The following is a 27,662-nucleotide window of genomic DNA, read 5'->3' as shown; positions in this document are numbered from 1 at the left end:
CTGAAGGAAAACAGAGAGAAAAGAGAAATAAATATTCATTGATACAGAACAAGAATTTTATGTTGTGTAAGATATTTAAGAAAATAATACTGAAGCCGTGAACTCATGAATTTCTTTATTTGGTTGTTATCTCTAAACTACGTTTACTTTTTATGTTGAACACCAGACATCTGTTCCACAGTTTTTTCACTTAGTTCCACGACTGCAGTGGATTTTATAGTCAATGTTATTAAACCGTGAGATCCAAATGGTGTTATGATATATTTTTTCTAGATTTATTAAACAAATTCAACAAATTTTCCCAACAAAAACAACTTTCAGCATCACCTTGTTGCCTAAAGCAGCAGCAACCTGCTGTAGTTTTAGTGTAGCTCAGTTCGATCTGAAAAGTTTCATCTAAATGTTTTCAGGTGGGTTTCTTTATCTTATAAACATTTGGGTCAAAGAAAGTCATTTAGTTCCACTGTTTTCTAGACAGCAGAGAAGTTTACTGAAGCAAACGGATCAAACACAGCAGAAAAACGAAGATTTTCCTTTCTGCTTCCTAAAGCCTTGTTGTTCTGTTTGTGCACATGTGGGGATTTCCTGGTTCCACGTTGGCAAAATCAGCTGTAATGACAACAAAAGCTGCGATTCCGACTTGGAAGATTCGAGGGTTTTGAACCAACAACCCAGCCAAAAACACACCACCCAACTTTAATACTAAATTATGAGGTACATACCTTCTTTCATAGAAAAAAAAAGAATAACGTTCATTTTACTCAAACATAAACCTATAAAGAGCAAAATCAGAGAAACTGATCGTTTTAAGAGTGTGTCTGTGTATAAACACAATTCTGAGATTAAAGTCTGAATTTTATATTCTAGTAATACGATATATATTTTATTATATGTGGACAATTAGTTTGTTAACCACAGAGCTGAAGTATAAATTATACAGCGAATGATTATTTCTTTTACCATTTTCTGTATTTCATGGTTATTTATTTTCATCGATGAATGAAGGCAAACCTCTGTCCACTGGCTAACAGAAACATAACCTATATGTTCTTTTGGTGGTTTTTCTTTATTTAAACTTATTCAGTCTTTTCCGGAGCTTTAATTAAATGGACCAGGCGTCACATCTGGGTGGGGCTCTGGTTCTGTTGATGCTGCTGCTGGGTGTGAGTGCTCCGCTATCTCATCCATTTCCGGTCGGAAAATAAACACATCTTAAATTCACCACTTTATTGAAGGACACATCTTTAATTTTTGCTGTGTTTTTGTGCTTCAGCTCTTCTCTCAACATGGGGAACTGTCTAACTGTGGGGCCAAACGAAGCGCTGGTGGTTTCCGGTAGGTTCGCCTGCCTCTTGTTGTGCTAGCGCAGCATGCTAGCTGTCATGGAAAAAACAACAAATAACGATTATTATAGCGCTCCTGGATTACGGCTGCAAACTGGTAAACAAGGAAACGTTTATTTCGCTATTTATGGAGCATTTTGTCTGTTTGCTAATGCTTAAGTTCAGCATTAATTAGCGCTAAGTTAGCTTTTGTAAGCTGAATGCTAAAGTGAGCTCTCCATGGTAGCTTACCGTTAATGAGTCACGTGACTAAATAAGCTTTCTGACCCATTTGGACTCAGTAGATAATGGCTGCAAATACTCTGAAATATATTTAAGAACTTTCGGATATACAATCATATTTAATAAATCTGATAACTATTGAAATATTTATTTATTGAGACTAATATTTCCAAACCTTTATTTCTGTAAATTATGACGATTTTCTGCTTACGACCAAAAAAATAATAAATAAAATAGAAAAATGATTTAAAGACGACTTTTAAGACTATAATATTACATCAGAAAAGTGTGCTTAAAAGTATGTTTAATAATTTCTTAAAGGTTACTTTCAAAAGCTACTTTTAATCTGACAAACAAACCTGAACAGAACATATTCTGATTTATTCATGTAAACACTTTCTTACAGTATTATAATTTTACAATGTAAATAAATATATTTGTAAACTGTTGCATAAGTCAAAAGCAAACAGTGATTTCTGTCAGAAGGAGAAAAACAATCAAATTCCAGTATAGGTTTTCAGAATGAAATGAGGAAAAATGCAGCATTGTAAAATCATAGAAGTGAGAAATGCATCACAAAATTTACCCTGTTTTCTAAATTTGAAGTTTGCATTTGGGTGATGGTTGCATGAGAAACTGATCTTACATAGACACTCCATCACTTTCGCCAACTTGTTTGGTTTTAGACAAAAATATCGGCATAAATCAAAATAATAGAAAACTAGTTTTTTCCGTTTTTCATTCAGCGTTTGGTGTTTTGCTTTCGTAACTGTCGTGTTTCATTCACTGATCTTTAGCAGTGAGAAGACGATGATGTGCTGGTTTTTGTTTTTCTTCCGTTTCATCATTTCTAAACGTTTTCCATGCAGGCGGCTGCTGCGGCTCCGATACAAAGAGCTACATCGTCGGCGGCTGGGCGTGGACTTGGTGGCTCGTCACTAATTCTCAGAGGTAAAAGTGTTTGTGAAGCAGTGAAGGCCCGGTTCTGTAGAGGTTCAGCTTTCTTTCTTTCTTTGCGGTGATCTTCATCAGAATGACTGACTCCATTATTCCATTACCCACAGGCTGCAAACAGGAAGTAGAAACCCATAAACTGTCTCTAGTTTCTCTAGATGTGCTTCAAATGTAACCCAGTTGGCCCCCTGCAAAAATGAAAGCCACTCTGCATGTGGTGGTATTTTAGTCAGGCTAGTATAAGAATGAAAAGCCGACTCTCTTCATCCAATCCGACTCCAGATGTTTGGAAAACCATAACAAATGTTGCTGGATGATAAATCATCCCAGATGTTGTTGGATTTAATATTTAACACTGGAACTGGAAGAAATTTAAAATAAGTAAACAAAACAACAGAAACTATAAAGTCTCTGTAAATAAAATTATCCTTAAAAAAAGGCCAGTTGAGACCAAAGAACCAAACTGAAAACTTTTATCATCCAGTGTTTAGTGGATGAATGATGAATTATGGAAATGGAAATTGTTGCAGTAGTTTTAATTTATTATGAGATTCATTAATTGGACCTTTAACAGCGATTCTTAACTTTGGTAAAAATTGTAAAGAATCATCAAATGTGTTTTTAATGAATAAGCATAATAAGCAATGCAGGTTTTAAGAATTTCTCATATTTTTATGGAATAATTGCACAAAAAATCCATAAAATTTTCAAATCAGTCAGTCAGGTGTATTTGTATAACATATTTCAGCAACACGGCAGTTTGAAAATCTTTACATCATAAAAACACAACAGTTGAGAAACCAGTAACAAACATCACATTTTGAACATTTTCTGCTTCGTTTCTCCATAATTTTCATATTTTTCTCACTCTGAGGTTCTTTCTGCACATTTTGTTTGATTCTACTGGTTTCCACCCAAACCAGTGGAAACTCAGGCGGATTCTTCATCTTTCGCAGCGTTTGCGGATTTATTTGCATGAAGCAGGAGAAGAAAAGTTTCTGTTCCTGACGGGAATCGTTTGGAGTTTTCTTCCATTTGGGTGAATCGGTGCAGAAACGTTTTCTAACGGTCGCTGACGAGTGAAGAGTTTCTGTCGTCTGTTCAGGTTGAGTCTGGAGATCATGACTCTGCAGCCGCGGTGCGAAGACGTGGAGACGGCAGAGGGCGTGGCCATCACTGTGACGGGCGTCGCCCAGGTAACCTCTGGACTCACCTGGTGGCATCACCCACCGCTGGACGTGTATACATGTTTCATTCTCCAGACTTTATTCCTTATTCTGATCTCCTAAAGATGTAATCTCTGAATTTATGAAGAGTAGAGAGTTTTTCTATATTGATTTTATTTATTTAGATTCTTTGGTTAAACTCAATTTGTTTGTTTGTTGTTACCAAGTATTTTTCTGTCGTTTCTACTGCAAATGGTTTAGTACATTTGAAATAAGACAAAACTCTCTTCCATGTTTGTGTTCAGCCATGTGGAGTTTGTTTAATGTTGATGGAGAAATATTCATTCAACTTGCTGATTATTTCACCAAAAATACCAAAAATACCATGTTGTAAGAGAAAAAATTTAACTCATAATATGGGAAAGTACAGATAATTTCACTTCTAATTACAAATTCTTCATCATCTTAAATGATTATTGACTTAGAATAAGATTCTTTATCTTGCTGAAAAGTTCCATGTTTGGTCTTATTTAAAATATTTGCACTTAAAACTAGAAAATAATACTTGATAAGATTTTGTGGTAAAATTACAATGAAAAAAAAAATCAAAATCTTACCAAGTATTTTTTGTCAGGTTTTTAGTGTGAATATCTTAGAAAACTTGAAAACCAGCAAAAGTCCCTAAAGTGACTTTTAGGAAAATATTGGAGCCAAGTCAGTAATTCCTTAAAACTGAGAAAAAAGTTCTGGTTTAATTAGCAGATTTCTTCACTTATAAAACGATATTATTCCCATGTATTAAGTGAAATAATCTGCCAGTCTAAATATAACTTTTCATTATTATTAAGGAATTATTGACGTAAAACAAATTCTCCTTTCTTGCTAGAATTTTATTTGTAAGTTAGTTTTTCTTATTTAAGATTTTCTAAGATATTTTCTCTGTAAACTTGACAAAAAATATTTGGTCAGATTTTGCAGTGTAGATTTTATGTTTTTATAATGAAAATCTATTATTTGATTTTTTTTATCATTATTTCAACAATTGATTCGTTATAATAAAGCACTTTGAACTACCTTGTTGCTGAAATAAGATTATAAACAAACTTGATTGATTAATTATTAATATGATTAATTGGTTCGGCCTTTAAAAATCGTTTCTATTATCTTTTTCTTGCGATAGTTTCAGAGTCGCTGTAATCTCTGGATGCGTTAGTCAGTGATAAACGTCAGAGTTTTGTTTTGTTTAGTTTGATTGTGCAGCGGTTTTAGCTGCATGGTTCAGTTTCAGTCAGGTGTTCGTCCATGACTTCCTGGTTCTCCTGCAGGTGAAGGTCATGACGGACCACGACCTGCTGGCGGTGGCCTGTGAGCAGTTTCTGGGCAAATCCATCAGAGACATCAAGGCTGTGCTGCTGCAGACGCTGGAGGGACACCTGCGCTCCATTTTAGGTCTGATAAATATCGTTCACCCATAACATCGTGTAACTCATCTTCATCTAGACCAGGGGGGTCCAAAGTGTGGCCCGGGGGCCATTTGTGGCCGTTGCAGTGACTTTGTGTGGCCCCTCCACTGCAATAATTTGTCCAGTTGATCAAAATACTTGGGTTTCACTGCACAAACACAAAATCTTGCCAAGTATTTTTATCTACTTTCTATTGCAAATATCTTTGTAAATAAACTTAGAAAATAAAACTAACTCACCAGTAACTTTTCATGTGGAAACAGGGGCTTGTTTTTAGTCAATAATTCCTTGATATCAATTAAATAAGACAATTAGTCGCTCAGCAAAATGTGCTATCATGACAGGCCTATATGTATGTATATATATATCTGTATATAGATATCTATATATTTATATATCTATATCTATATATAGATATATATTTATATCTATATACAGATAGATATATAAATGTCTATCTATATATACATCTATACATATATATCTATAAATGTAGATATAGATATATATATTTATTGATATAGATCTATATATCTATAGATATAGATATATAGATCTACATATCTATAGATATATAGCCCGGCCGTGTCCGTAGAACGGACCTGTATGGTTGTGAGCTGCGTGATTCATAATTTGAGGGTTGGGCCTGTTTGGATGTACACCCCATGGACCACTGGGCGATGAATACAGTGGAGCTTGGGGCACAGTGGGATATCCAGCATAACCTGTGGGATGCTGACTCACTGGCTGATAAAAGTCTGCTGGGTGTGGATGGAGGGCTGGAGCAGCAGGCTGCTGCATAATCTGGCCCCCTGTCATAACCAAAGCTGGTAGGGAAACTGCAGTCATATGCATGCCAGTGTTACCGGCCTCAGACCTAGGGGAAATCTGGGCCGGCACAAGCGATGCACAGGCAGGATGCGCTGTGGATCTGTGAATGATGAGGAACAGACACGTTAATACGTTGTGCCTGGCTCTGCTGGCAGCGGTTTATTATTGACTGCAACAATCTTAAACATTCAGTCATTCCATTTAAACACAAATATCAAACACAAATATCAAACTATCCTTGCTTTGAGAATATCACAAAACATCATAACATGGGGATAGTATTCATGTCAAAATACACTGTCATAGCCTTTAACTTCAAAACAGCTCAAAATACAATTGACCTCTTGGTTTACAATATTGTTAATAACCTGAGTAATACAACAAATACTCTTGTAAAATAAAATAAAGTGCTACATAACCCATTACATGTGTCTGTCTCTGAGTGTATATGTCTTTCATTGCAAAATAAACTTAATGTTCATCAAAATAATAACTTCCCATCACCAAAGACAGTAATAAATCTAATGCCCATTCATACCTTCAGCCATTGGCTCAGATACAAAAAGTAAACATAAAACGGACACTATATTCTCTTTCACATACACATCTGTACATCCCATGTGTTCTCTGTAATCAAGCCGTTAAAGAACTACTAGCGGTAGCCATTATTCGACTCGACAAAACAAAACAAATACTTATCAGAACTCGGATCAAGTTCTCTCAAAATGTTACTCTAATATCACAGACAGTTCACATTACTTTCAACATCTTTAAGAATGTTTAGGAATAGTTAGAAATAGTACCTGTGAATGATGAGGAACAGACACGTTAATACGTTGTGCCTGGCTCTGCTGGCAGCGGTTTATTATTGACTGCGCATGCGCGGGCAGAGACCATAGAAGTTTCCTCGTTTGTTCATTCACTCACAGTAGCGCCCTCTACTGACTAGGTGGTCATCGACATGAGTCAGTAAATGTTAGAAAGTTGTTCTAATCATCTTAAAATAAAATAATCTTTTCAAAAATGGGGGTGTCTGTTTTAGTAAAACATTAATTTCTAGACCCACTACACTCTTTTCTTTTTGTTTTTTTTTTTTTTTTTTTTTTTACGTTAGAACTTTTATTCAAGCAAGCAAAAAGTAAAGGAAACTTTCACAATAACAGGCTTCGGAAGCTCAAACGTTCAAACATTTAAAAGGGATAAAATAGCAGAAAGGAATGCTCCCATTTACATTTCTCGTATATTTCTCCTCTAAAATGTCTCAAACTGATTATTTTTTGTTTTTAGGTTTTTTTTCCTCTTTTTTTTCTTTTTTTTTTTAGCTCGGAAAAGCAGACCTTGTGTTACAGGACTGGCTGGAGACTTGTTTCCATCGTTTGCTTTTTTTTAACTTTGTATTTAACATATTTTACCTGTGAATGATGAGGAACAGACACGTTAATACGTTGTGCCTGGCTCTGCTGGCAGCGGTTTATTATTGACTGCGCATGCGCGGGCAGAGACCATAGAAGTTTCCTCGTTTGTTCATTCACTCACAGTAGCGCCCTCTACTGACTAGGTGGTCATCGACATGAGTCAGTTAATATTAGAAAGTTGTTCTAATCATCTTAAAATAAAATAATCTTTTCAAAAATGGGGGTGTCTGTTTTAGTAAAACATTAATTTCTAAAACATTAATTTCTAGACCCACTACACTCTCCCCCACTTCAAGAGATGTCTCCGGACATCTAGAACTACACCAACAAGAAATAACCTAGATAGGTAATAGTCTAGGAGAAGTCATCTGTCTAATGAGTCCACACAGTCGGAGTAGGGTAGTAGTCTTGTCCAAGTAAGACGGGGTATGGAGTCATGGGGTAAGGAACAAATGAGAACATAGCATTCACTCCGTGTCCCCAGGGCTGGTATGATGGCTGCCCAAATTGGTCATAAGTGAATCTCTCTCTGGGTTGTACCCTGCGGGTGGACCTCCTTAAGAGCTCTCCACCTTGTGACTCTCTATCAGGCTCAACCATCCCCTCTGGCAGTCCTTGACCTGTATCATCTGCTCGATCAACTGTTCCAGTTTGTTCATGGACATTCTCAGCAGACGGTGTGTCATCCTGTAGTTGTGCTGGTGCTGATGCTGGTACGACAATGGGAGCAGATTCCATTTGCTGGTACTCAGCACCTGAAGCTGATGCACGTCCTTGAGGTTGGAATTCTTGTGCCCCTACTCTGAGATTGCTGAGTGTATCAGATGGAGGCTTCTGATGTCTGATTGTTCTCCTTGTATACACAGGCAGCCGTCGGGGATTGTACACATATCCCTCCTCTTCAACAGAACCATCAGAATCTTGCTCATCTACTTCTCTGCTGCTCATCTGCTTGTGTCTCTGCTTTATTTGTTGCCGTTGTGCATGACAAGATTGCTCATCTTGTTCGAATGGCAAGTCATTAACAGATAAGAGAAGGTTACGATGGAGTACACGGGTAGTTTTGTCTCCCTTTTCAGCTTGAACTTTGTACACAGGGCTTTCCCCCATCCTTTCAATAACTCTGTGCACTGTCTTCTCCCAGTAAGCACGGAGTTTGCCAGGGCCACCTCTCTCTGAGAGGTTCCTGATAAGCACGCGGTCTCCTGGCTGAAGTGTAATTCCTTTAACACCACGGTCGTAGTATTTTTTTCCTTTAGCTGAGCTGTTACGACTATTCTCTGAGGCTATCCTGTAAGCCTCTTGCATTCGAGTAGCCCATTTCTGTGCATATTCCTCGCGACTTGGCACTTCTTCCTCTGTCCCCAGGTCAAAGACTAAGTCGATGGGCAGGCGTGGGGCTCTTCCATAGAGGAGAAAGAATGGTGAATAGCCGGTGGCTTCATGTTTCGTACAATTGTACGCATGGACTATATGGGGCAAATAATCTTTCCACTCAGTTTTCCTTTCCTCTTGGAGAGTGCGCAGCATCTGTAACAGCGTTCTATTCAGCCGTTCGACCGGATTCCCCTGCGGGTGGTATGGGGTAGTACGAGAGTGAGCAATGCCAGACAGCTGTTGGAGCCGCTGGAATAGATTATTCTCAAACTCCCGACCCTGGTCATGGTGCAAAATCTGAGGGTAAGAGAAACGGGGAATAAAATCACTGAAGATTTTCTCAGCTGCTGTCTTGCCTGACTTGTTCTTAGTTGGGTACGCTTGCGCAAAGCGTGTAAAATGATCGACCAAAACTAATACATACTCAAATCCTCCCTTACTTGGCTCCAGATGAAGGTAGTCAATAGAAACGAGCTCAAATGGAGCACTAGTTGTAATTGACCCCATAGGCGCTTTTTCCGGGACAGTGGGTTTTTTCTGCTTTATGCAGGAGCACCGGCGAATGACATAGTCTTCTATTTCCCGCTGCATGAATGGCCAATAGAACCTTTGTCTTGCTAGGTGGATGACTTTGTCAGCTCCGACATGTCCCATGTCATCATGCAGGTGTTTGAGCACGGTCGGCTTTAGCTTACTTGGGAGAACGAGCTGTTTCCATTTTCCTGTCTGTCTGTACAGAATTCCTTTGTCAAGTTTGAGTTTGGTCCATTCATGTACAAGTCTCCTTGTCTCTTGTCCCATCTGTCTTTTATCTTTACCATTGGGGTTCCATCCACTCCTCTTCAGTGTCATCACCTCATTGATCGATTCATCCTCCATTTGAGCAACTCGGATGTCTTCTGGGGTGATGATGGGGACTGTCACAGAGGGTCGTCTTCATCACCAGAATTGAGATGTAGTGCAGCCATCCATGGCACATCCTTCTCAGCTACAGCCTTGCTCCCCTGCCATATAGTGGAAACAACTTCAGGGGGCAGGGTTTCAGTGTACTCTGATACATGACCCTTCAGCTGTACTGGATAACGTGACAGGGTGTCGGCGTCAGCATTCGCCTTGCCTGGCCTGTATTTTATGGTGAAGTGAAAATCTGCCAACTCACCCACCCAGCGATGTCCAACAGCATTGAGCTTGGCTGTACTTATGACATAAGTAAGGGGGTTATTATCTGTATACACGGTGAACGAGGTGCATAATAAAGATAATCCCGAAACCTGTCACAGATTGCCCACTTCAAGGCCAAAAACTCAAGCTTACCAGAATGGAGGTGGTAATTTTTTTCAGCTGGTGTAAGTGTTCTTGATCCGTAAGCAATCACACGAAGTTTGCCTCCCTGCTGCTGGTAGAGCACAGCCCCCAGCCCTTCATTGGATGCGTCAGTGTTCAGTACAAAGGGCAAATTATAGTCGGGGTAGGCCAAAACAGGTGGATTGGTTAGCATGTCCACAAGGCGAGTGACAACAGCAGTGTGTTCATAAGTCCACTGGACAGGTGTATTGGAGAGGAGCGGCCCAGGCTTCAACACTTTTTGTTTGGCTGGGGTGCTTTCACCTTTGACAGGTTTCTGGCTTGGCTGCCTGGTACCCTCTATGAGTTGAAACAGAGGTCGTGCGATTCTTGAGAAGTCTTGTATGAACGATCTATAATAGCTAAGGAAGCCTAACAGACCCCTGACTTCCCCCACATTCTTCGGCTCTCTCTCTTTAAGTTGCAACACTGCTTCCAGGTCTTTAGGATCTATCTGGATACCTTCACTTGTCACTAGGCGCCCAATGTATCGCACTTGTCGTCTGAACAGCTCGCATTTCTTTGGGCGTAGCTTAATGCCATGTTCCCGTAGCCGACGGAGAACCCGCCTCAAGTCCTCCACGTGGTCATTGAATGATTTGGAAAAACAAAGTACATCATCCAGATAAGGGGAGCAGCATTCGTCCCTCATACCATCAAGTACGCCCTCCATACATCTTTGAAAGGCCGCCGGGGCGTTGGTAAGGCCAAAGGGGAGGCGAAGCCACTCATATAATCCCCAAGGGGTACTGAAGGCGGTCAGATGCCTGGAACTCTCATCGACAAAACCCTGGTGGTAAGCACTGCCCTGATCCAGTATGGAGAACCAGGAGTAGCCCCCCAGGTTGTCCAACAGGTCTTGAATGCGCGGGAGCGGATGACGGTCTGGGACAGTTTTACGATTTAACGCCCTATAGTCGACACACAGACGTAGGCTCTTATCTTTTTTTCGGACGCAGACCACGGGGGATGAGTACGGTGAGGTGGACTTTCTTATCCAGCCATGGTCAAGTAATTTCTGCACATATTCTTTTACTTCTCCATACAGGGGTTTTGGGATCGCATTATAGCGCTTTTGGACAGGTGTCTCATCATTAAGCTGGATTTTGAGTTTCAAATTTGGGATGCAACCGATGTCAGCATCATCCTTGGCAAAGACATCTGATTCCTCATATAACATCTCTCTGGCAATGTTTTGTTCATCCTCTTCGAGGTGTGACAAGTCAATAGGTGGATGCCATTTTTCTCTAATCAGAGCAGAGCAGGTTTGAGCGGTGCAACTGTTTGTCTGCTTCGGGTTGCTGGGAGAATGGGTAATTGGTTTTACCTCACTAATTCCCTCAATTGTGCCCAATATTGTTCTCTGTGGCAGATAGATGTCATGTTTGGTGAAGTTCTGAAGGGGGATTTTTGCAATTTTTGATGAGCCTGAGGGGACATTGACTAAAGTAGGAAGGGGGTCTAAACCCTCAGGACAGTTGTTCTCTAGGCTGGGCTCAAATAGCATTGTTCCACCCTGTGGCCATGCTCTGACTCTGCACCTCACCTCACAGATTTGACCAGCAGGGATTGTTAGTCCTTTCTTTCCGACTCGCACAGGGCAAGGGGAAGGTGTTTCATCAGGGGACAATATCTGGAGGATGGAGATCAGAGTTTCCACTGTTTGTTCACTGAGACTCATGGCTTCCTTCAGTATGGCAGTAATATCTACCTGTTCTTTGTTTTGCTTGATCATCTCTGCAATGACATTGCTACCTAACAGGGGACCATTAACACAACTCTGACTTATTAATATGGGTACTTGAATGTCAATGTGTCCATGGCTCTTACTGCGTATCTGTAAGTCAACATAAGCCCATCCATCAAAAGGAACCGTGGTGCCATTAGCTGCAGATACTTCAAGCGGTTGGTCTGAGAATAGGGATGAGAGTGGCTGTATATTAACTGTGGGTAGTGCTTCCTCTACCCATGCTCTCCCCACCATGGTCACCTGAGCCCCTGAGTCAAGCAGCATTTGGAGTGGGACACCATTCATTGCACATGAGACCATACATCGCTTGCCAATTAATTGTGCTACCGGTTTCTAGATGTGGGCTGGGACAGCAGTGTAGTTGAGTCTACTGGGTTTGCGGTTTCAACTGAGTTAACCTGTGCTGGAGGCTTGTTACTGGCAACGGTCACAGGCAGCCTCATTCCTGTGACCTCCTCGACAGACACCTTTCTCTGCAGACATCCAACTGCTCTATGACCTTCTTGGCCACAAACAAAACAGTGTGGGCAGCTCCTAATGTTCTTTTGCACACACTCCTGACATCTGCCTCTGTTCTCAGCTGATATCTGGAATCGATTTGAGGGCCGGGTGAAGGAGGTACAAGGACTCCCATTGGTCACAGGCTCTAAGGGTTTGACAACACGGGCAACATGTTGAGCGATCGAGTTCACCTGTGCAGTCAGTTCTAGAATAGCAGCACGGTTAGCCTGTAATTCAGCATCAACAGCGGTTGGTTTAGTCTGGTCAGTTTGAGCCACATTTACAGACACTGGTCGGGTTTTAGTCATTGCACCAAGGCGTTTCAACCTATCCGTCTCCTCACTAGTGGACTTAGTGATCTGTTCTAAGAGAAGGTCATCAGTAACCTGTAAGTTTGTGAGAAAAGGTTTCAGGTCACATCTTACATGGCTATTTTTCTCATTTAACCCTTGGTAAAGAGTGTGAAGAAATGTGCCTTGGACAAGTTTTTTATCATAACAAAAATCTGCACCTGGCTGTTGTGACTCAAAAATAATCCTCTGTTTTAGACCCATGATACGATAAAAGAATTGCTGTGGGCCCTCTTTGTCTTGCTGTCTAGCGGTACTAAGCTCTTGAAAAAGTTCGGTCCCGTTTTTGTCTCTAATATGAGAGCGGAGAAACCTTTTTAACTCACTCATAGTAAGATCATCTTTGCTAGTCAACATCTCCCTGAACGTACCAGGTTTAGTTATCTTAAACACAGTGCGAATAACTTCTGTCTCACTAAACCCTTCCAGTAAACCTTGATCCATCTGTTTACAAAGGCTGCTGTATGACACTTCAGACCCGGTGTCAGAAATCTGACCACCATGAATCTTGAACTCTCTACGTGGAAACAGAGCAGCTACATCAGTGAGTTTTACAACCTGCTCACCAACACTGGAAGACAGGCTGGCACGGCCAGGAAGGGCGGCACATCCGCTGTTGGTGGTGGACTTAGCTGGCGATGTGGTGGAAAGGTTCCTGAGAGGTCCATTATTGTCTCTGGCTGTGGTCGGTTGAAGGCTGGGAAAGTCTCTTTCTTCAGGTGATGACAGCAGGTGGCAGCCCATGGATGCAGTAGTCGAACTGATCCGTCGACGAGTGTCTGTATCCTCCTGCTGGGGAGGTGCAGCCTCACTGACTTCTTTCGCTCCCCCGACTGTATCTTCTTCATTCGTGTCTTGTAACAGGTGATCGAGCATGTCGTCAAGATGAAGAATCTGAGACATGCCTTCATCTTCCATGCCGCTTAGCTTCTCGCTTCTTAAGAAATCGTCGATCAAATCAAACAGTTCTGGTTCACTCAGTGCCATAAGGCCCTCAGCATCCGGCCCCGATCCGTCATCAATTGCACTGGCGATGACCTGTAGTTGACTGATACTCAATGCAAGCAGTCTCTTTCGGATTTTGAAAACCAGCATCCTTCTAGGGGTTGTGGTAGCCATCTTTAACCTCTGTAGCCTCTACTCTCTGGATGACGCACAGCACTGCAGCCTTCCTGAAGTTTTGGACACAGGTCTTCTCTGTAGCAGTTCCCACTCTCTCCAATTGGGGGCTCGTCCGGGATCAAATGCGATCAAAATCTAGACCCACAACATTAATTTCTAGACCCACTACACCAGTCCAAGGTGTAGAAGTATATTGATCCACATAAGGTGACAGAATTGGGGTTGCAGGGGTGGGCTGTGTGTTCACTCCTCCATCATGGGGCTGGGGAACTGGGGTGTGGTACTGTAGCTGCTGGCCATGAAGTCCTGTGGGTTGGTTAGTTGGCTCTGGCCTCACTGCTGGTGGTTGGTTGCTGGCATCAGCTGTTGCTCCTCCTCCAGGCAGGTAGGTGTGTGGCACCCCTGTGGCTCAGTACCGGTTCAGGGGTAAGTAGGTGGCTGGATGTTACTATAGAGGGCATCTGTCTCATTGGGGTAACTGCGTAGTTATTCATTATTTTCAAAGATCTCTCGTTTTGTACTTTTTTTTTCTTATTATTTTTTTTTATTAATGTAGACAGCCAAAATGTATGTTTGTATGTGTACGTCCCCTTTTTAGCGTTTAATTGTGAATAAATAAATACATAAATAACTTTGTGGCAGTTATTTTGAATCACTCCTAAAATTACAGTTAAACTTATATAAATTACCAGAATAGAATCACAATATAATAAATATTTCAAACAAAATGTAATTAACTTTTTTTTCTATCAAAGATAAATAAATAATTAGATTATCTTAACGCACTCACACAAACTGTAATTAGACAAAAAAAAAAGAAACAGGATATCGTCACAATATAAGAAATATTTCAAACAAAATGTAGTTCACAAACAATTATTATTTATTTATTTTTCTACCTTAAACAGTGCAATAAAAATGACACTAAAATAATATGTTGAAGCTTCAGCTTCACACACTAACTCAAACTGTCGTACACTCAACAAACTGCCAGAACGAAACCGTTGGGTAACCGGGCTGCTGGCGCTGTTGCCTAGGTGATCTTGAAGCACCACAATCCGGGTCACGGCACCAAAGATACAACCCTTTCAGTGTGGGATGAGACCTCGCTGTTCCTTAGACTCTGCGTTGTGTTTTCTTTAATTGTTGTTGTCGGAAGGAAACTTGAGGCAGGAATCGGACACACACGGGTTGCGATCGTGGTTCAGATCGTTTATTCGGACCACCCGACAGCGCAGCGGCTTCGCCTTCAGAATTCACAGCAAATACTGACGTGTCAACATAAAAAGAAGAAAAAGACAAAACGATACAAAACTAACTATTTGGACATTAAAAGTAACATTTGGCTACATTGAGGAGCTGGCGGTCAGTATTGCTTACCTTCAGAATTCACAGCAAATACTGACCGTTGTTCTGCCAGCGAACCGTAACGGACGCCGAGTACGGCGTTCTTTAACGGACACACTTTACCAACTTCCACAACTCAACGAACAATCTAATATTTTGGTGACATCCGCTGATATATTTATGCTACTGCCCTACATATATATATATATATATATATATATATATATATATATATACAGTACAGACCAAACGTTTGGACGCACCTTTTCATTGAAAGAGTTTTCTTTATTTTCATGACTGTTAACATTGTAGATTCACACTGAAGGCATAAAAACTATGAATTAACACATGTGGAATTATATACTTAACAAAAATATGTGAAACAAGCGAAAATATCTCTTATATTCTAGTTTCTTCAAAGCAACCACCTTTTGCTGTGATTACTGCTTCACACTCTCTGTATTGTCTTGATGAGTTTCTAGAGGAAGCTACCTGAAGGGGTTTTCCAACAGTCCCAGAGATGCTGAGCACCTGTTGGCCCTTTTGCCTTCACTCTGCGGTCCAGCTCACCCCAAACCATCTGGATTGGCTTCAGGTCCGGTGACTGTGGAGGCCAGTCATCTGGCGCTGCTCCCCATCACTCTCCTTCCTGGTCAAATAGCCCTTAGTTAGCCCTGGAGGTGTGTTTGGGGTCATTGTCCCACACCATCACACCTCCTCCTCCATGCTTCACGGTGGGAACCAGGCGTGTAGACTCCATCCACTCACCTTTTCATGGTCGCACAAAGACACAGTGGTTGGAACCAAACATCTCAAATTTGGACTCATCAGACCAAAGCACAGATTTCCACTGGTCTAACGTTCATTCCTTGTGTTCTTTAGCCCAAACAAGTCTCTTCTGCTTGTTGCCTGTCCTTAGTGGTTTCCTAGCAGCCTGCCTGATTCACACAGTCTCCTCCTAACAGTTGTTCTAGAGATGTTTCTGCTGCTGGTCTCTGTGTGGCATCGACCTGGTCTCTAATCTGAGCTGCTGTTTTCTGAGGCTGGTGACTCGGATGAACTGATCCTCCTCCTGCTCTTCCTTTCCTGGACGGTCCTCAGGTGAGCCAGTTTCTTTGTAGCGCCTGATGGTTTTTGCCACTGCACTTGGGGACACTTTCAAAGTTTTCCCAATTCTTTGGACTGACTGGCCTTCATTTCTTAAAGTACTGATGGCCACTCGTTTTTCTTTACTTAGCGGCTTTTTTCTTGCCATAATACAAATCCTAACAGTTTATTCAGTAGGACCATCAGCTGTGTATCCACCTGACTTCTGCACAACACAACTGATGGTCCCAACCCATTTATAAGGCAAGAAATCCCACTTATTAACAACCGGGGAAGTGAAAACCATTTCAGGTGGCTTGAAGCTCATCAGGAGAATACAGAGTGAAGCAGTAACCACAGCAAAAGATGGCTGCTCTGAAGAAACTAGAATATACAGTGAGGCGTATATTTTTGTTTAGTATATAACCCCACATGTGTTAATTCATAGTTTTGATGCCTTCAGTGTGAATCTACAATTTTCAGTGATGAAAATAAAAGAAACTCATTGAATTAGTGGGTGTGTCCAAACTTTTGGTCTGTACTGTTTATATCTATAAATAAATATAGATATATATCTATATATTTAGATATATATAGATATATATATATAGATATCTATATATAAAGATATAGATATATACATCTATACATATATATATATATCTATTTATAGATATATATATATATATATATATATATATATAGATATATATATTTATTGATATAGATCTATTTATCTACATCTATCTATAGATATAGATATATAGATCTATAGTATTGATATTGTCAATTTGCATTCACTAAATCTTTTTAGATTGTGGCAGGAAGCCGGAGAGAAACCTGCAAACTGTTTATAAAGTTTAATTACAAAATGTATTTTTTATCCGCCCCTAAAGAGAATTTAGAGAGACCAATTAGACAAACGTGATTTTAGACTGAGAGGAAGTCAGAGCGCCTGGAGAGAAACTTCAGACGATAAACTGGTAAAATCCATTCACTAGGGGTACAAAAGTTTCCAATGCTTCCGTTTACAATCCAAATAAAGAACCACAAAAACAGAACAAACCCATGGCAAGAGTGAAAAGTATGGAGTTTCCAGCCCAGTAAGAAATAAGACACTGAAAAAACCCCCGGCACAAGGCAAACAAAAATATTAGCACAAAATCCTCCCAGAAAGTTTCTTCTTCTATCCTGTTGTTTACTTCAGGATCCCCGTCTTCCATCTGACTGACTCTCATTCCTCCTTCCTCAATATGGCCGCTTGTTCTGTCCTCTGAGCTATTCTGTTGGTCCACATCTAGAGGTTCTGGCTCCTCTCCAGAACTGTCGTCATCATTTAGGACAGGAGGGCCAGGAGAAACCGTCACACTGGGTGTGTTTCGGTGCTCAGTCTCGGGTTCCTCTGCATTCACTTGCTTCTCATAAAGATAAATAAATCCTCTTTCATACATGTCCTCTCTGCAGGGTTCACCAGCAGTGAGGACATGTTCATCCACCACCTTCACAGTCTGTTGTCCCCGAATCAAAAAGCAGTAGAAATGAGCTGACTCAACATCTCCACAAATGACAGACGACAGAGTGTACAGCTCGGTTCCACTTTCTCCTGGAACCTCCATGGTGGGACTGGGAGTCACTGGATATCTTCTTCCAACCCACCGTGGTAGAAACAGGACGATCACGTTGTTGTCACTCAGGATGTTTTTCCGGTTCAAGCTGGACCTGCAGCTGGAACAATCAGGCTGGGCCCACAAATTTATCCAGGTGTTGAAAAGTGAAGCGGTGTCGTTGAGTGGAGTCAAGGACGGGAGAACAACAATGGGGCCGTTATTCAGGAGCTGTAAAAACGACGACCCACATCCAGTGCAGGAGTTCTCGCAGTACATCTCCCGATCTGTGCTGCCGCCGTACGAGTCGAGCCAGACTAGAACCGACTCCAGCAAACAAGAGATTTGAAATTGTTTTCCCAACTCTGGTGACGGTTCTCTCTCCTGCAGTTCCCTCAAAACCGGGGAGATTTCTGCTGGGGAAAAGTGATATCCAGGGTGGTGGACGGCAGTGTGGATCAGACTGGCACAGTTTGGGATTGACGAAGCCTCTCTGAACAGGTGTCTCTGGGCCAGACACCGTCTGGTGACGCTCAGGTTGAGAACACTCTGAAACCCGGCATTCATCCAGCTGTTGTTGTAATGGTTTACAAACCTACAGATGTCCTCCGTCTGTCTCGTTCTGCTTTGTTCCTCGTGTTCAACTTTCCCATCCGGGTCAGTTTGTTCCTGAGGAACAGTGCAGGAATGGTTTCTGAAGACTTTCCTCTCATCGTGAGAGACAACTACCCCGTCCGGGGTAGTTTTGTCTTCAGGAAACATGAACGAACCATCGTTAGCTGGGGTTTCATTGCTGTTCCTGTCCGTTGAACCAGCCTCCCCGTCCGGGAGGCAGTTCACTTCAGGTCCAACAGAAACCCCACGCTTTGACAATGAGTTCTTAGACAGATCTAGGACTCTGTTCTCATTGTAAACTCTACGTCCCTCTGAAATGAATTCCTCATCCGAGGAACTGTTCAAATCAGAGGTGCTGGAAAATGTGCCGTCGATCGATTTCATCTCTGACAGAGCCAGAGATGAAATCGATGAAATCAGAGGTTCCTCCATGAGTTCAGTCCCAGAAGAAACTTTCCCAGCCGGGTCAGTTTTTTCTGTGGGAACAATGGGAAAATTGTTCCCAAAGACTGAACTCACATCCTGAGTTGCGACGGGAGACGATATCTTGGTCAAATCCAGAGTCGAGGCTTCATAGTCCACTTTCTGGCTGACAGAGCAAACGGACCCAGCCGGGTTCGTTTGCTCTTGGGGAACCGTGGAAAGTTGGTTCCCAATTGAAATGCTCTTGTCCTCTGTACTGCCTTCTGAAATCTCCGTAAAATTAATATCAGTGTCTTCTAAGATAACTGGCTCCTGTTCAAGGCAAACTGACCCGGCCGGGTCCGTTTGCTGTTTGGGAACCGTTGTAGGTTTGTTCCCAGAGGAAGTGCTCTCCTCCTGAGAGACACTCTGGTCCAAGTCCTTTCCTGGCAGGTAATGGTCAAACAGTTTTTTCATACCTGTTGTGACCAGGTATCCAAGTCCCCAACCAACAGGAAAAATCAAGGGGTAAGGCATCTCTGATATACTAAAAATCTTTGACCAACAAAAAGCTGCGTTTCACTGAATTGTTTGGATCCTGACTGACGATGAACTGAGTTACAGGCATTCAAAGTCTCATAGACCTTCTATGATGTCATCAATGACCTCACTGGAGCTCTGGTGCAAGGTCTTGCTTCTGATCGTCGCCATGGAAACGAACACATCAGTTCTGCATGACTCAAACTATAGATGAAATAATGACTAAATATTTAAATAATGTCATTATTTAAAAATTTATTTAACATAAAGAGATTGACAAAAGATTTTTATATGATTGAATTGTTTCATTTGTAGTTTTCTGTATCTGCTGTGGTATAAATTGTCTTAACCCAATTATCCATTATTATTTTTAACACAATCCTTTGGTAAACTAGCTGTACCAGTTTGAGAAAGATCAGTTTAATCAAATCTATTCTGCTATTATCTGACACTTTGATCGCTTTGATTTAAGGGGATAAATCAGATGAGATTAATAATGATTTCCCAAAATGAAAAAAGAAATGAAATGATCTATGCAGTTTGTCTTCAAGCAGTGAAAAGGTGCATAGACTCTGCAGTCACAGTGATGCAGCCTATAATTTATTAAATGATAACCTGATAAAGAAAAACCTACTTTGAAATATATATTTCAGGACTGTCAGCGTTAATGATAATTAATACAAGCGATTAATGATCTGAAAAGTTTAACTCGTTAATGTTCCTTCCACTGAAGCACCAATTTACTGTTAACAAAACGAACCGACTTCAATAAAACTCATAGAAAACTGGCGTGAGACAATAAAAGGCTTTCTATAACGGTTTAACGGATCGATACTTACGGGAAGCTGCTAGCTTACAGCGAGTAGCGCCGTTCCAGAGTGGACTTTTACATCACTTCCTATGACTTCATATATTTTGATTATCCGTTAAAAGGTCACTGATTGGAGATGGAAATATTAACTGAAGGGTTGTTGTTTACTTTACTACCACAGTGTGAGTCACATATTCTGTAATGATTAATAAATAATGGATAATTGTTTGTCTATTCTTATTCTAGAAGTTCTATGAAGTGTAAAAACTAATTCATTGGGTATTTCTGTCACCTTTTTTAATAAACTGATCAAGTTTTTCTCATTGGACATCAAAAACAATGTCACTGTTTTATATATATATATATATATATATGTAGATAGATCTATATATATATCTATGTATATAGATCTATATGAGACAAACAAAACAAAGAAATGGAGACAACATGGCAGAATATATTTAATTTCAGGTTAAACAGATCATTAATTGTATTTTAATATTTTAAATTCATAAACAGGAACTTAATTTACAGTTTACTGAAATATAATTTCATTTTTCTTCTAAAAAATTTGCTAATTTCAGTCAGCATTACATTCCAGAGCTGCGTACATTTAGGCACCTCTGTTAAATAAAAACTTGTTTTTGTTTAGCGGCGATTCTGAAATAAACTCATGGATGTTGCAGAAAAAAAAACGAAGTGCTGAGTAGTTTGGTGAGTTTTAAAAATGATTTTTAAATAAAAATGAAACGTTTTTGTCCTGCAGGCACGCTGACGGTGGAGCAGATCTACCAGGACCGGGACCAGTTCGCCAAACTGGTGCGAGACGTGGCGGCGCCCGATGTGGGCCGGATGGGCATCGAGATCCTCAGCTTCACCATCAAGGTTGGAGGACAGAAGCTCGTGTTTTATCTGTTTACAATCAGGCCTCAACAATAAAAACTGATTTTTAAAGCACAGTTTGTGTGACTGGAGCAAAGGTGAAGAAATGAGGAGTTTTATTTTGTTTGACGGATCCAGAACCAGTTTCAAACCACATGAAGGCCCGATTTAAAACTCCCATCTAACAAACACAAAATCTAAAACTATAATGTTCAGAGGTGCTTTTTAAATGAGGTTTTATCGGTTAATTCTCTCACCATCCAGTGTTGGTGCTGCTTCCTGTTTCCTGTTTTATTAATAAGTTTTCTGTTTTAACAGCATTTACTAAAAACTGAATTCATTTAAGGGAGAAGCAGACCGCCTCCCGCTTCCCGCCTTAAATTAATTTAGTTTGTAGTAAATGTGGTTGCAGCCTAAAGACAAACAGAAAACAAAAAAAAAGAAAAATAATTAAAAGGATTTCTAAGTTTCAGATAAATACACAAAACTGATAAAAAAATAAATAAAAAAAATATTTTAATGTTTAGAAATATTTATTTTGGTCTTTTAGGTTAATGCAACAAAATATGTAAAGAATGTTTTTATTCACTATTCAATCAGTACACTGCAAAAACTCAAAATCTTACAAAGTACTTTTGTTTTATTTTCCAATGAAAATGTCACTTTAAAGAAGACAAAACTAACTTAGAAATAACTTCGTAGGAGTTTGTTTTAAGTCAATAATTCCTTTAATAATGAAAAATAAAACCGTCCACTGCAGATTATCCCACTTACAATGTGGAAAAAATGTCTTGTTAGTGGAATAATCTGTCAGCAGAACTACTATTTAATCCACATTAAGGGATTGTTTGCTCTGAACTAAACCCAGGGAATGTGTGTGGGGAAAAAAAGTCAAGATTTTTCCAAAGATCTTCAATAAAATCAGTTTATCGGTAAAATAAAGGAGAATAAATAGATTTTCTGATTGCTTCTCCTCCTCTGCGCTCCCAGGATGTTTACGATAAGTTGGACTACCTGAGCTCGTTGGGGAAGACGCAGATCGCCGCCGTGCAGCGGGACGCCGACATCGGCGTGGCCGAAGCAGAGAGGGATGCTGGGATACGGGTAACCGGGCAGATTCTGCTCCGGATGTGTCATGGCTGCCGTTGCTCCGGCTGAACCTGCTGTCCGCTGTGATCTGACTCCAGGAGGCCGAATGCAAGAAGGAGATGATGGACGTGAAGTTTCTGGCCGACACCAAAATGGCCGACTCCAAGCGAGAGCTGGAGCTGCAGAAAGCTGCGTTCAACCAGGAAGTCAACACCAAGGTGAGACCTGGAGGTTTCCAACAGCTGGGTGGCGATTCTTTACAAAACGGCTCGTCTTTTACGAAAACACGACTTTCTGATCCTGAACAGCAACTTTGCTTTCAGCTGACAGAAAAACGCGACATTCATCATTTCCTGTGTCTGTCGTAAAAAATGTTTTTCACGTATTGGTTTAGTCTCAATGTTGTGACAGTTTGTTGTGAGACAGATGATCTCCAGACCAAAAGCAGCCAATCAGAACCAGGAGGCGGGTCAGAGCGCTGTCAGAACTAACTGCTAGCAGAGAGCAAGCACACAGACATGATTGACAGCACTAAGACCCGCCTCCTGCCTCTGATTTGTTGTTTTTAGGCAGCAGTAAAATAAATGTGATGATACTGACATACAGGTAATGAAATGGATCATTTCTGTCTCACTCTGGGTTTGTTGACTGACTTATTGATCCGTTTAACTGACATGAAGGTCGGTTTATCTTTCATACATAACATTTTATATTTTTTGTGAAATTATTGTTTTGTTCTTGGATGAGTGATAAAAATAATTAAGATTTTATGTTTTTTTAGTGCAGAAACTTTTCTCAGTCTGTCTAACTCAGGTGCTTGAAATCCTTGAAAATGCTTGAATTTTAATCAGATGTTTTCAAGATTTTGGACGTTATTGATATTGAAACTTAGTAGTTTTGTAATAAAGTTAAATTTAATGCTTAATTAAAAGAATTAACTATCTGAAGTTAATTCAGAGTAAACTTTACTTCTTTTACAGTTAGAATCACCAAAATTATTTCTAAAGACCAGAAAACTTAGAGAGAATATTTTATGGAGATTATTTTCAGTGTTTAATTTTCTTAACACTATTCGTTTATGTTGTTAAATGTAATGGATATGAATTATTCCTAAAAGCTGATTAATCATCTTTATATGAAATTATTGAAATTTGAGGATTTTTGTTAAATTAGTGTTTAACAAAAACACTAATCTTTGTGTAAAAGGTGTAAGAGATACTTAAAATAATAAGATTTTGTTTTATTTCAGCTTCCTAGAGTTATAAAAATTACAGTAATAAATGACATATAATTGTGACTTTAAATTTTCTTTTTTTATTAATTTGTATTGTTTTTATCTCTGGTGTCCGATGCAGAAAAAGGTTGAAATTTTACCTTGAAAATGCCTGGAAAGTTCTTGAATTTTACTGTGGAAAGTGTTCAAGGCCTGACCTCTGGTCGCGTGTCGATGTTCGTCCAGAAAGCCGAGTCCCAGCTGGCCTACGAGCTCCAGGCCGCCAAGGAGCAGCAGAAGATCCGGCTGGAGGAAATCGAGATCCAGGTGGTGCAGCGGAAGAAGGAGATCACCATCGAGGAGAAGGAGATCGACCGGATGGAGAAGGAGCTCATCGCCACGGTGAAGCGGCCGGCGGAGGCGCAGGCCTACAGCATGCAGCAGCTGGCCGAGGGGCAGAAGTCAGTCAGACCGCCTCTTCATGCCCTGCTACAGCTCCTGTGTGTGTGTTTTAAGACGTGTGTGTGTGTGCGTGCGTGTGTGTGTGTGTGCATCAGGATGAAGACGGTGCTGATCGCCCAGGCCGAGGCGGAGAAGATCAAGCGGATCGGAGAGGCCGAGGCGTCGTCCATCGGCGCCGTGGGGAAAGCCGAGGCGGAGAAGATGAGGCTGAAGGCCGAAGCCTACCAGCAGTACGGAGAGGCGGCCCAGACGGCGCTGGTCCTGGAAGCTCTGCCCAAGGTCAAACACACCGAGAGGTCAAACACACTGAGAGGTCAAACACACCGAGAGGTCAAACACACCGACAGGTCAAACACACCGAGAGGTCAAACACACCGAGAGGTCAAACACAACGACAGGTCAAACACACCGAGAGGTCAAACACACCGAGAGGTCAAACTCACCGAGAGGTCAAACTCACCGAGAGGTCAAACACACCGAGAGGTCAAACACACCGAGAGGTCAAACACACCGAGAGGTCAAACACACTGACAGGTCAAACACACCGAGAGGTCAAACACACTGAGAGGTCAAACACACCGAGAGGTCAAACACACTGACAGGTCAAACACACCGAGAGGTCAAACACACCGAGAGGTCAAACACAACGACAGGTCAAACACACCGAGAGGTCAAACACACCGAGAGGTCAAACTCACCGAGAGGTCAAACTCACCGAGAGGTCAAACACACCGAGAGGTCAAACACACCGAGAGGTCAAACACACCGAGAGGTCAAACACACCGAGAGGTCAAACTCACTGAGAGGTCAAACACACCGAGAGGTCAAACACACCGAGAGGTCAAACACACCGAGAGGTCAAACTCACTGTTTGAATGTAAAGAACATTTATTTCTCCTAGTAGCTTAATGACTGTTTCTGATTTAACTGTTTGACTGCAGATCACCTCCAAGGTCGCGGCGCCTTTAGCCAAAACCAATGAGATCGTCATCCTGAGCGGCGAGGGCAGCCGCGTGACGGGCGAAGTGAGCCGCCTGCTGGCCGAGCTCCCCGTGTCCATCAACGCCCTCACCGGAGTGGATCTGACAAAGGTTTGCTGTCCAATCACTTTGATTAACGTCCTTGAGTGGAAGTTTTCTGAGTCGGATCGATATCGGCCGATATTAAATATCAGATATCGTGTCTGAAGCAAAAAAAAAAAAGTGGATCAGTGAATCCAATTTTCACAGAAATCCCCATAAAATGTGTAGAAGTTTGTTGTTGGTTATTAGAGTTAACTAAAAGAAATGAAATAATAAAAACCGAACCTGAGAAAACTTTTTGTTTACTTAAATAAATAAAACCAGTAATTAATGGGAATAAATTAACTCTAGGAAGAGCAGCCATTGTTACGGCTAAGGCTAATGTGGATCCAAACTAGTAAACTAACTAACTAACTATTTAACTAACTAGCCCCCTAACTAGTTCACCAAGTAGCTAACTAACTGACTAGTTAACTGAACTGCTAGCTGTCATTTAAGCTATTTAGCTAGCTAGCTAACGAGGACACCAAATAGAAAAGTAACTAACTAAAGTTAGCTACTTAGACAATATTTAACTAATAATAACTAATAAAAACAAGGACACCCACTCTAAAAACTCATTTTAAAAAATCACAGCAAAATAAAACTAAATTATAATTCTAAACTGGTGTGAATATTTTTGCATTAAAACCTTTAGTTGTTGCTGAAAACAGAGTAACTGGGAGTAACTGGTCTGTTTCCAGAGTTTAAAAAGTATTCTGTCTCTGCCTGTCCCAGATGCCGTTGCTGCAGAAGTTGGCGTCTGCTGAAGCCTGAGCGCGGTCCGGTCCGGTCCGGTCCGGATGCACCACTGACTGCCTTGAACACGTGGAGGCGCGTTGTTCTCCGCGTTGTTCTCCGCGTTGTTCTCTGCGTACCGGGAGGATCCTGGAAACCTCTGGTGCCTTACTTCACGCAGGACCAGAACATCTGCATGCACTGCTCATCGTCTTGAAACGTGGGAATATTTTGCAATCCGTACTTATTTGTTCAGATGTTTGGGGCTGTATGTGTGTTATTTAAGAAAGGAAGCTGGAGGTAGACGACCTGCTGACTCTGATCCGCATTATATGCATCAAATTTTTTAATGTGACATTTAATTTGCTATTTATTCCCTCGTCTTTTTGATAATAAGCTACTGTGTTCGGTCAGTTCCAGGGACTTTTGTTTATTTATATACCTCTCTCATGGGAGACACCTGTGTTCTGTAGATAATCAGATATATAAATATATGCATATATTTTTAGTTTTGTGTAAAAGTGATTTTAGTTGTCAGTTTTAATAATGAAATGCTTTAACAGGTCATTTTCTTTTTGTAACAAAGGTGCTTGTAATCTAACAGTTGTTTTGGTCGACAATTTAAATGATTTTTCTTTTTTCCCTCTGAAAACTTTATTGATATCAAACATTTTTGCAGGAAAATAAAACGGGTAGAAAAAAAAAATCTTCTTTATACGTAAACACATTTAGCTTGTAGTGGTTAGCTGCGGTTTTAATGGGAAATGATGCAAACTAAAGAACATTTAGAGGAATTGAAAAGCTCCTAATGGCTTTGAGTTACTTCTGGTGGAGAAATGTTGATAGATTTGAATATAAAAACATAATGTGTCAGTTTAAATCTCATGCCACAGTTTCCTGCAGATGCAAAGCCATGTTTATTAGTTTGTTTTAGAGAAAAGCACTTTGTTTGGTGGTTCATATCTCGGCTGATTTATTTGACTCTTATGAAATATCAGTCTTTTGCCTCCTGGTACTGTTGATCATGCCATGCTAACGTCATCATGCTTCGCTTTAGCTCCGCTCTGCTGTTCAGAATCCGCCCGTTTGGGAACTAAACGCCGATCCAGACTCGACCTCAGGCAGAAAAAACGACAGCAGCAGCTGGTGTAGAAAACTGATGTGCACTGCGTCTCTGAAAAGCCATGAGCTCCAAAATGTTTTCATTATTTGCATGTCATTCATCTGTATGTGCTCACTCTTTACCGCCATTGGAATAAATCTGACTGCTGTAACTATTTTGGCTTTCATGGTTGTTATTGTTTTGCCACAATGGGAACCTTTATAAGTAAAGTCGGGCCTGGTCTGAGTTTGTCTGAATAAAAAATTAAGATTGTTTTTATCACTTTTACTAAGAAAAGTGGCCAAATAATTAAAATCTAAAACAAATTTTGAGCAATTGAAAATATTTTATTTTGTCCAATTAAATTGAAAAGTACTTTATTTGTTCCAAAGGAAAGTTAAATGTAACTTATATTATCCAGATATATTCAGAGTTGGAGTCAGGAAGGATCTCCAGTAGCAGTCAGTATTCCAGTGAATCAGAAGAGGCCTCTGACGGAATATCGTCTCTGCTGCATGAATGTTGAGATGTTCATACAGCAAGTCTTCAAAGGTAAGGTGTCCTGGACGACAACATCAGTTATGAGCTAATCCACATCTTTGGCTTTTGCTGCTCCTCTTTAAATCTGTCTGGCTGTTTGGTTAGGAAACCGGGCAGAGAGATGCTGGAGTCTGGGATAAGTTCCTCATTATGATGGACGGGAGTCCCCTCCTTTTCAAGTCCTCTGGGATTTAGGGTCAAAGTTCAAGTATTATTTGAGCTTTGAGGTTCTAATCAGTTGTTATGGAAACAAGTCAAATGTTTCTCCTTTGATCTCTGCAACCTTTAAAGAGCTGTTTTTGTTACGGTACTTATATAAATTATTGTCATTT

General features: G+C 40.7%; 2 protein-coding genes across 4 annotated transcripts; one reads left to right on the top strand and one right to left on the bottom strand.

The window, feature by feature from the left end:
• Positions 1-1,124: 1,124 nt before the first annotated feature.
• Positions 1,125-26,965, top strand: LOC122832843 (flotillin-2). 3 transcript variants are annotated; one of them, XM_044119983.1, is made up of 12 exons: positions 1,125-1,193; positions 1,274-1,335; positions 2,435-2,516; positions 3,625-3,715; positions 5,011-5,134; positions 21,010-21,128; positions 22,116-22,229; positions 22,313-22,432; positions 23,674-23,888; positions 23,985-24,168; positions 24,831-24,980; positions 25,689-26,965. In XM_044119983.1, the coding sequence occupies exons 2-12, from the start codon at positions 1,287-1,289 to the stop codon at positions 25,725-25,727; spliced, it is 1,287 nt and encodes a 428-aa protein (XP_043975918.1). In that variant the 5' UTR covers positions 1,125-1,193; positions 1,274-1,286; the 3' UTR covers positions 25,728-26,965. The 3 variants fall into 3 exon arrangements, with proteins under 3 accessions (XP_043975918.1, XP_043975919.1, XP_043975917.1); XM_044119984.1 differs by having other exon boundaries at positions 1,126-1,163; XM_044119982.1 differs by having other exon boundaries at positions 1,126-1,335.
• On the bottom strand, positions 5,655-9,695 carry LOC122832842. Its single transcript, XM_044119981.1, has 2 exons — positions 7,392-9,695; positions 5,655-6,782 (listed from the first exon to the last, which is right to left on the bottom strand). Exon 1 carries the CDS (start codon positions 9,648-9,650, stop codon positions 7,767-7,769), a length of 1,884 nt encoding a protein of 627 aa, XP_043975916.1. The 5' UTR covers positions 9,651-9,695; the 3' UTR covers positions 5,655-6,782; positions 7,392-7,766.
• Positions 26,966-27,662: the final 697 nt, after the last annotated feature.

This window comes from Gambusia affinis, linkage group LG06, assembly GCF_019740435.1.
Source record: "Gambusia affinis linkage group LG06, SWU_Gaff_1.0, whole genome shotgun sequence".
Classification (NCBI taxonomy): Eukaryota; Metazoa; Chordata; class Actinopteri; order Cyprinodontiformes; family Poeciliidae; genus Gambusia; species Gambusia affinis.
This window is presented reverse-complemented; position numbering and strand designations above follow the sequence as displayed.

Bases quoted from the DNA above. Each gene is read 5' to 3' on its own strand.
- LOC122832843 (XM_044119983.1), top strand. From the start codon at position 1,287: ATGGGGAACTGTCTAACTGTGGGGCCAAACGAAGCGCTGGTGGTTTCC. The intron at 3,716-5,010 runs GTAACCTCTGGA...GTTCTCCTGCAG, and splicing joins CTGTGACGGGCGTCGCCCAG to GTGAAGGTCATGACGGACCA. The intron at 22,230-22,312 runs GTAACCGGGCAG...ATCTGACTCCAG, and splicing joins AGAGGGATGCTGGGATACGG to GAGGCCGAATGCAAGAAGGA.
- LOC122832842 (XM_044119981.1), bottom strand. From the start codon at position 9,650: ATGGAGGATGAATCGATCAATGAGGTGATGACACTGAAGAGGAGTGGA.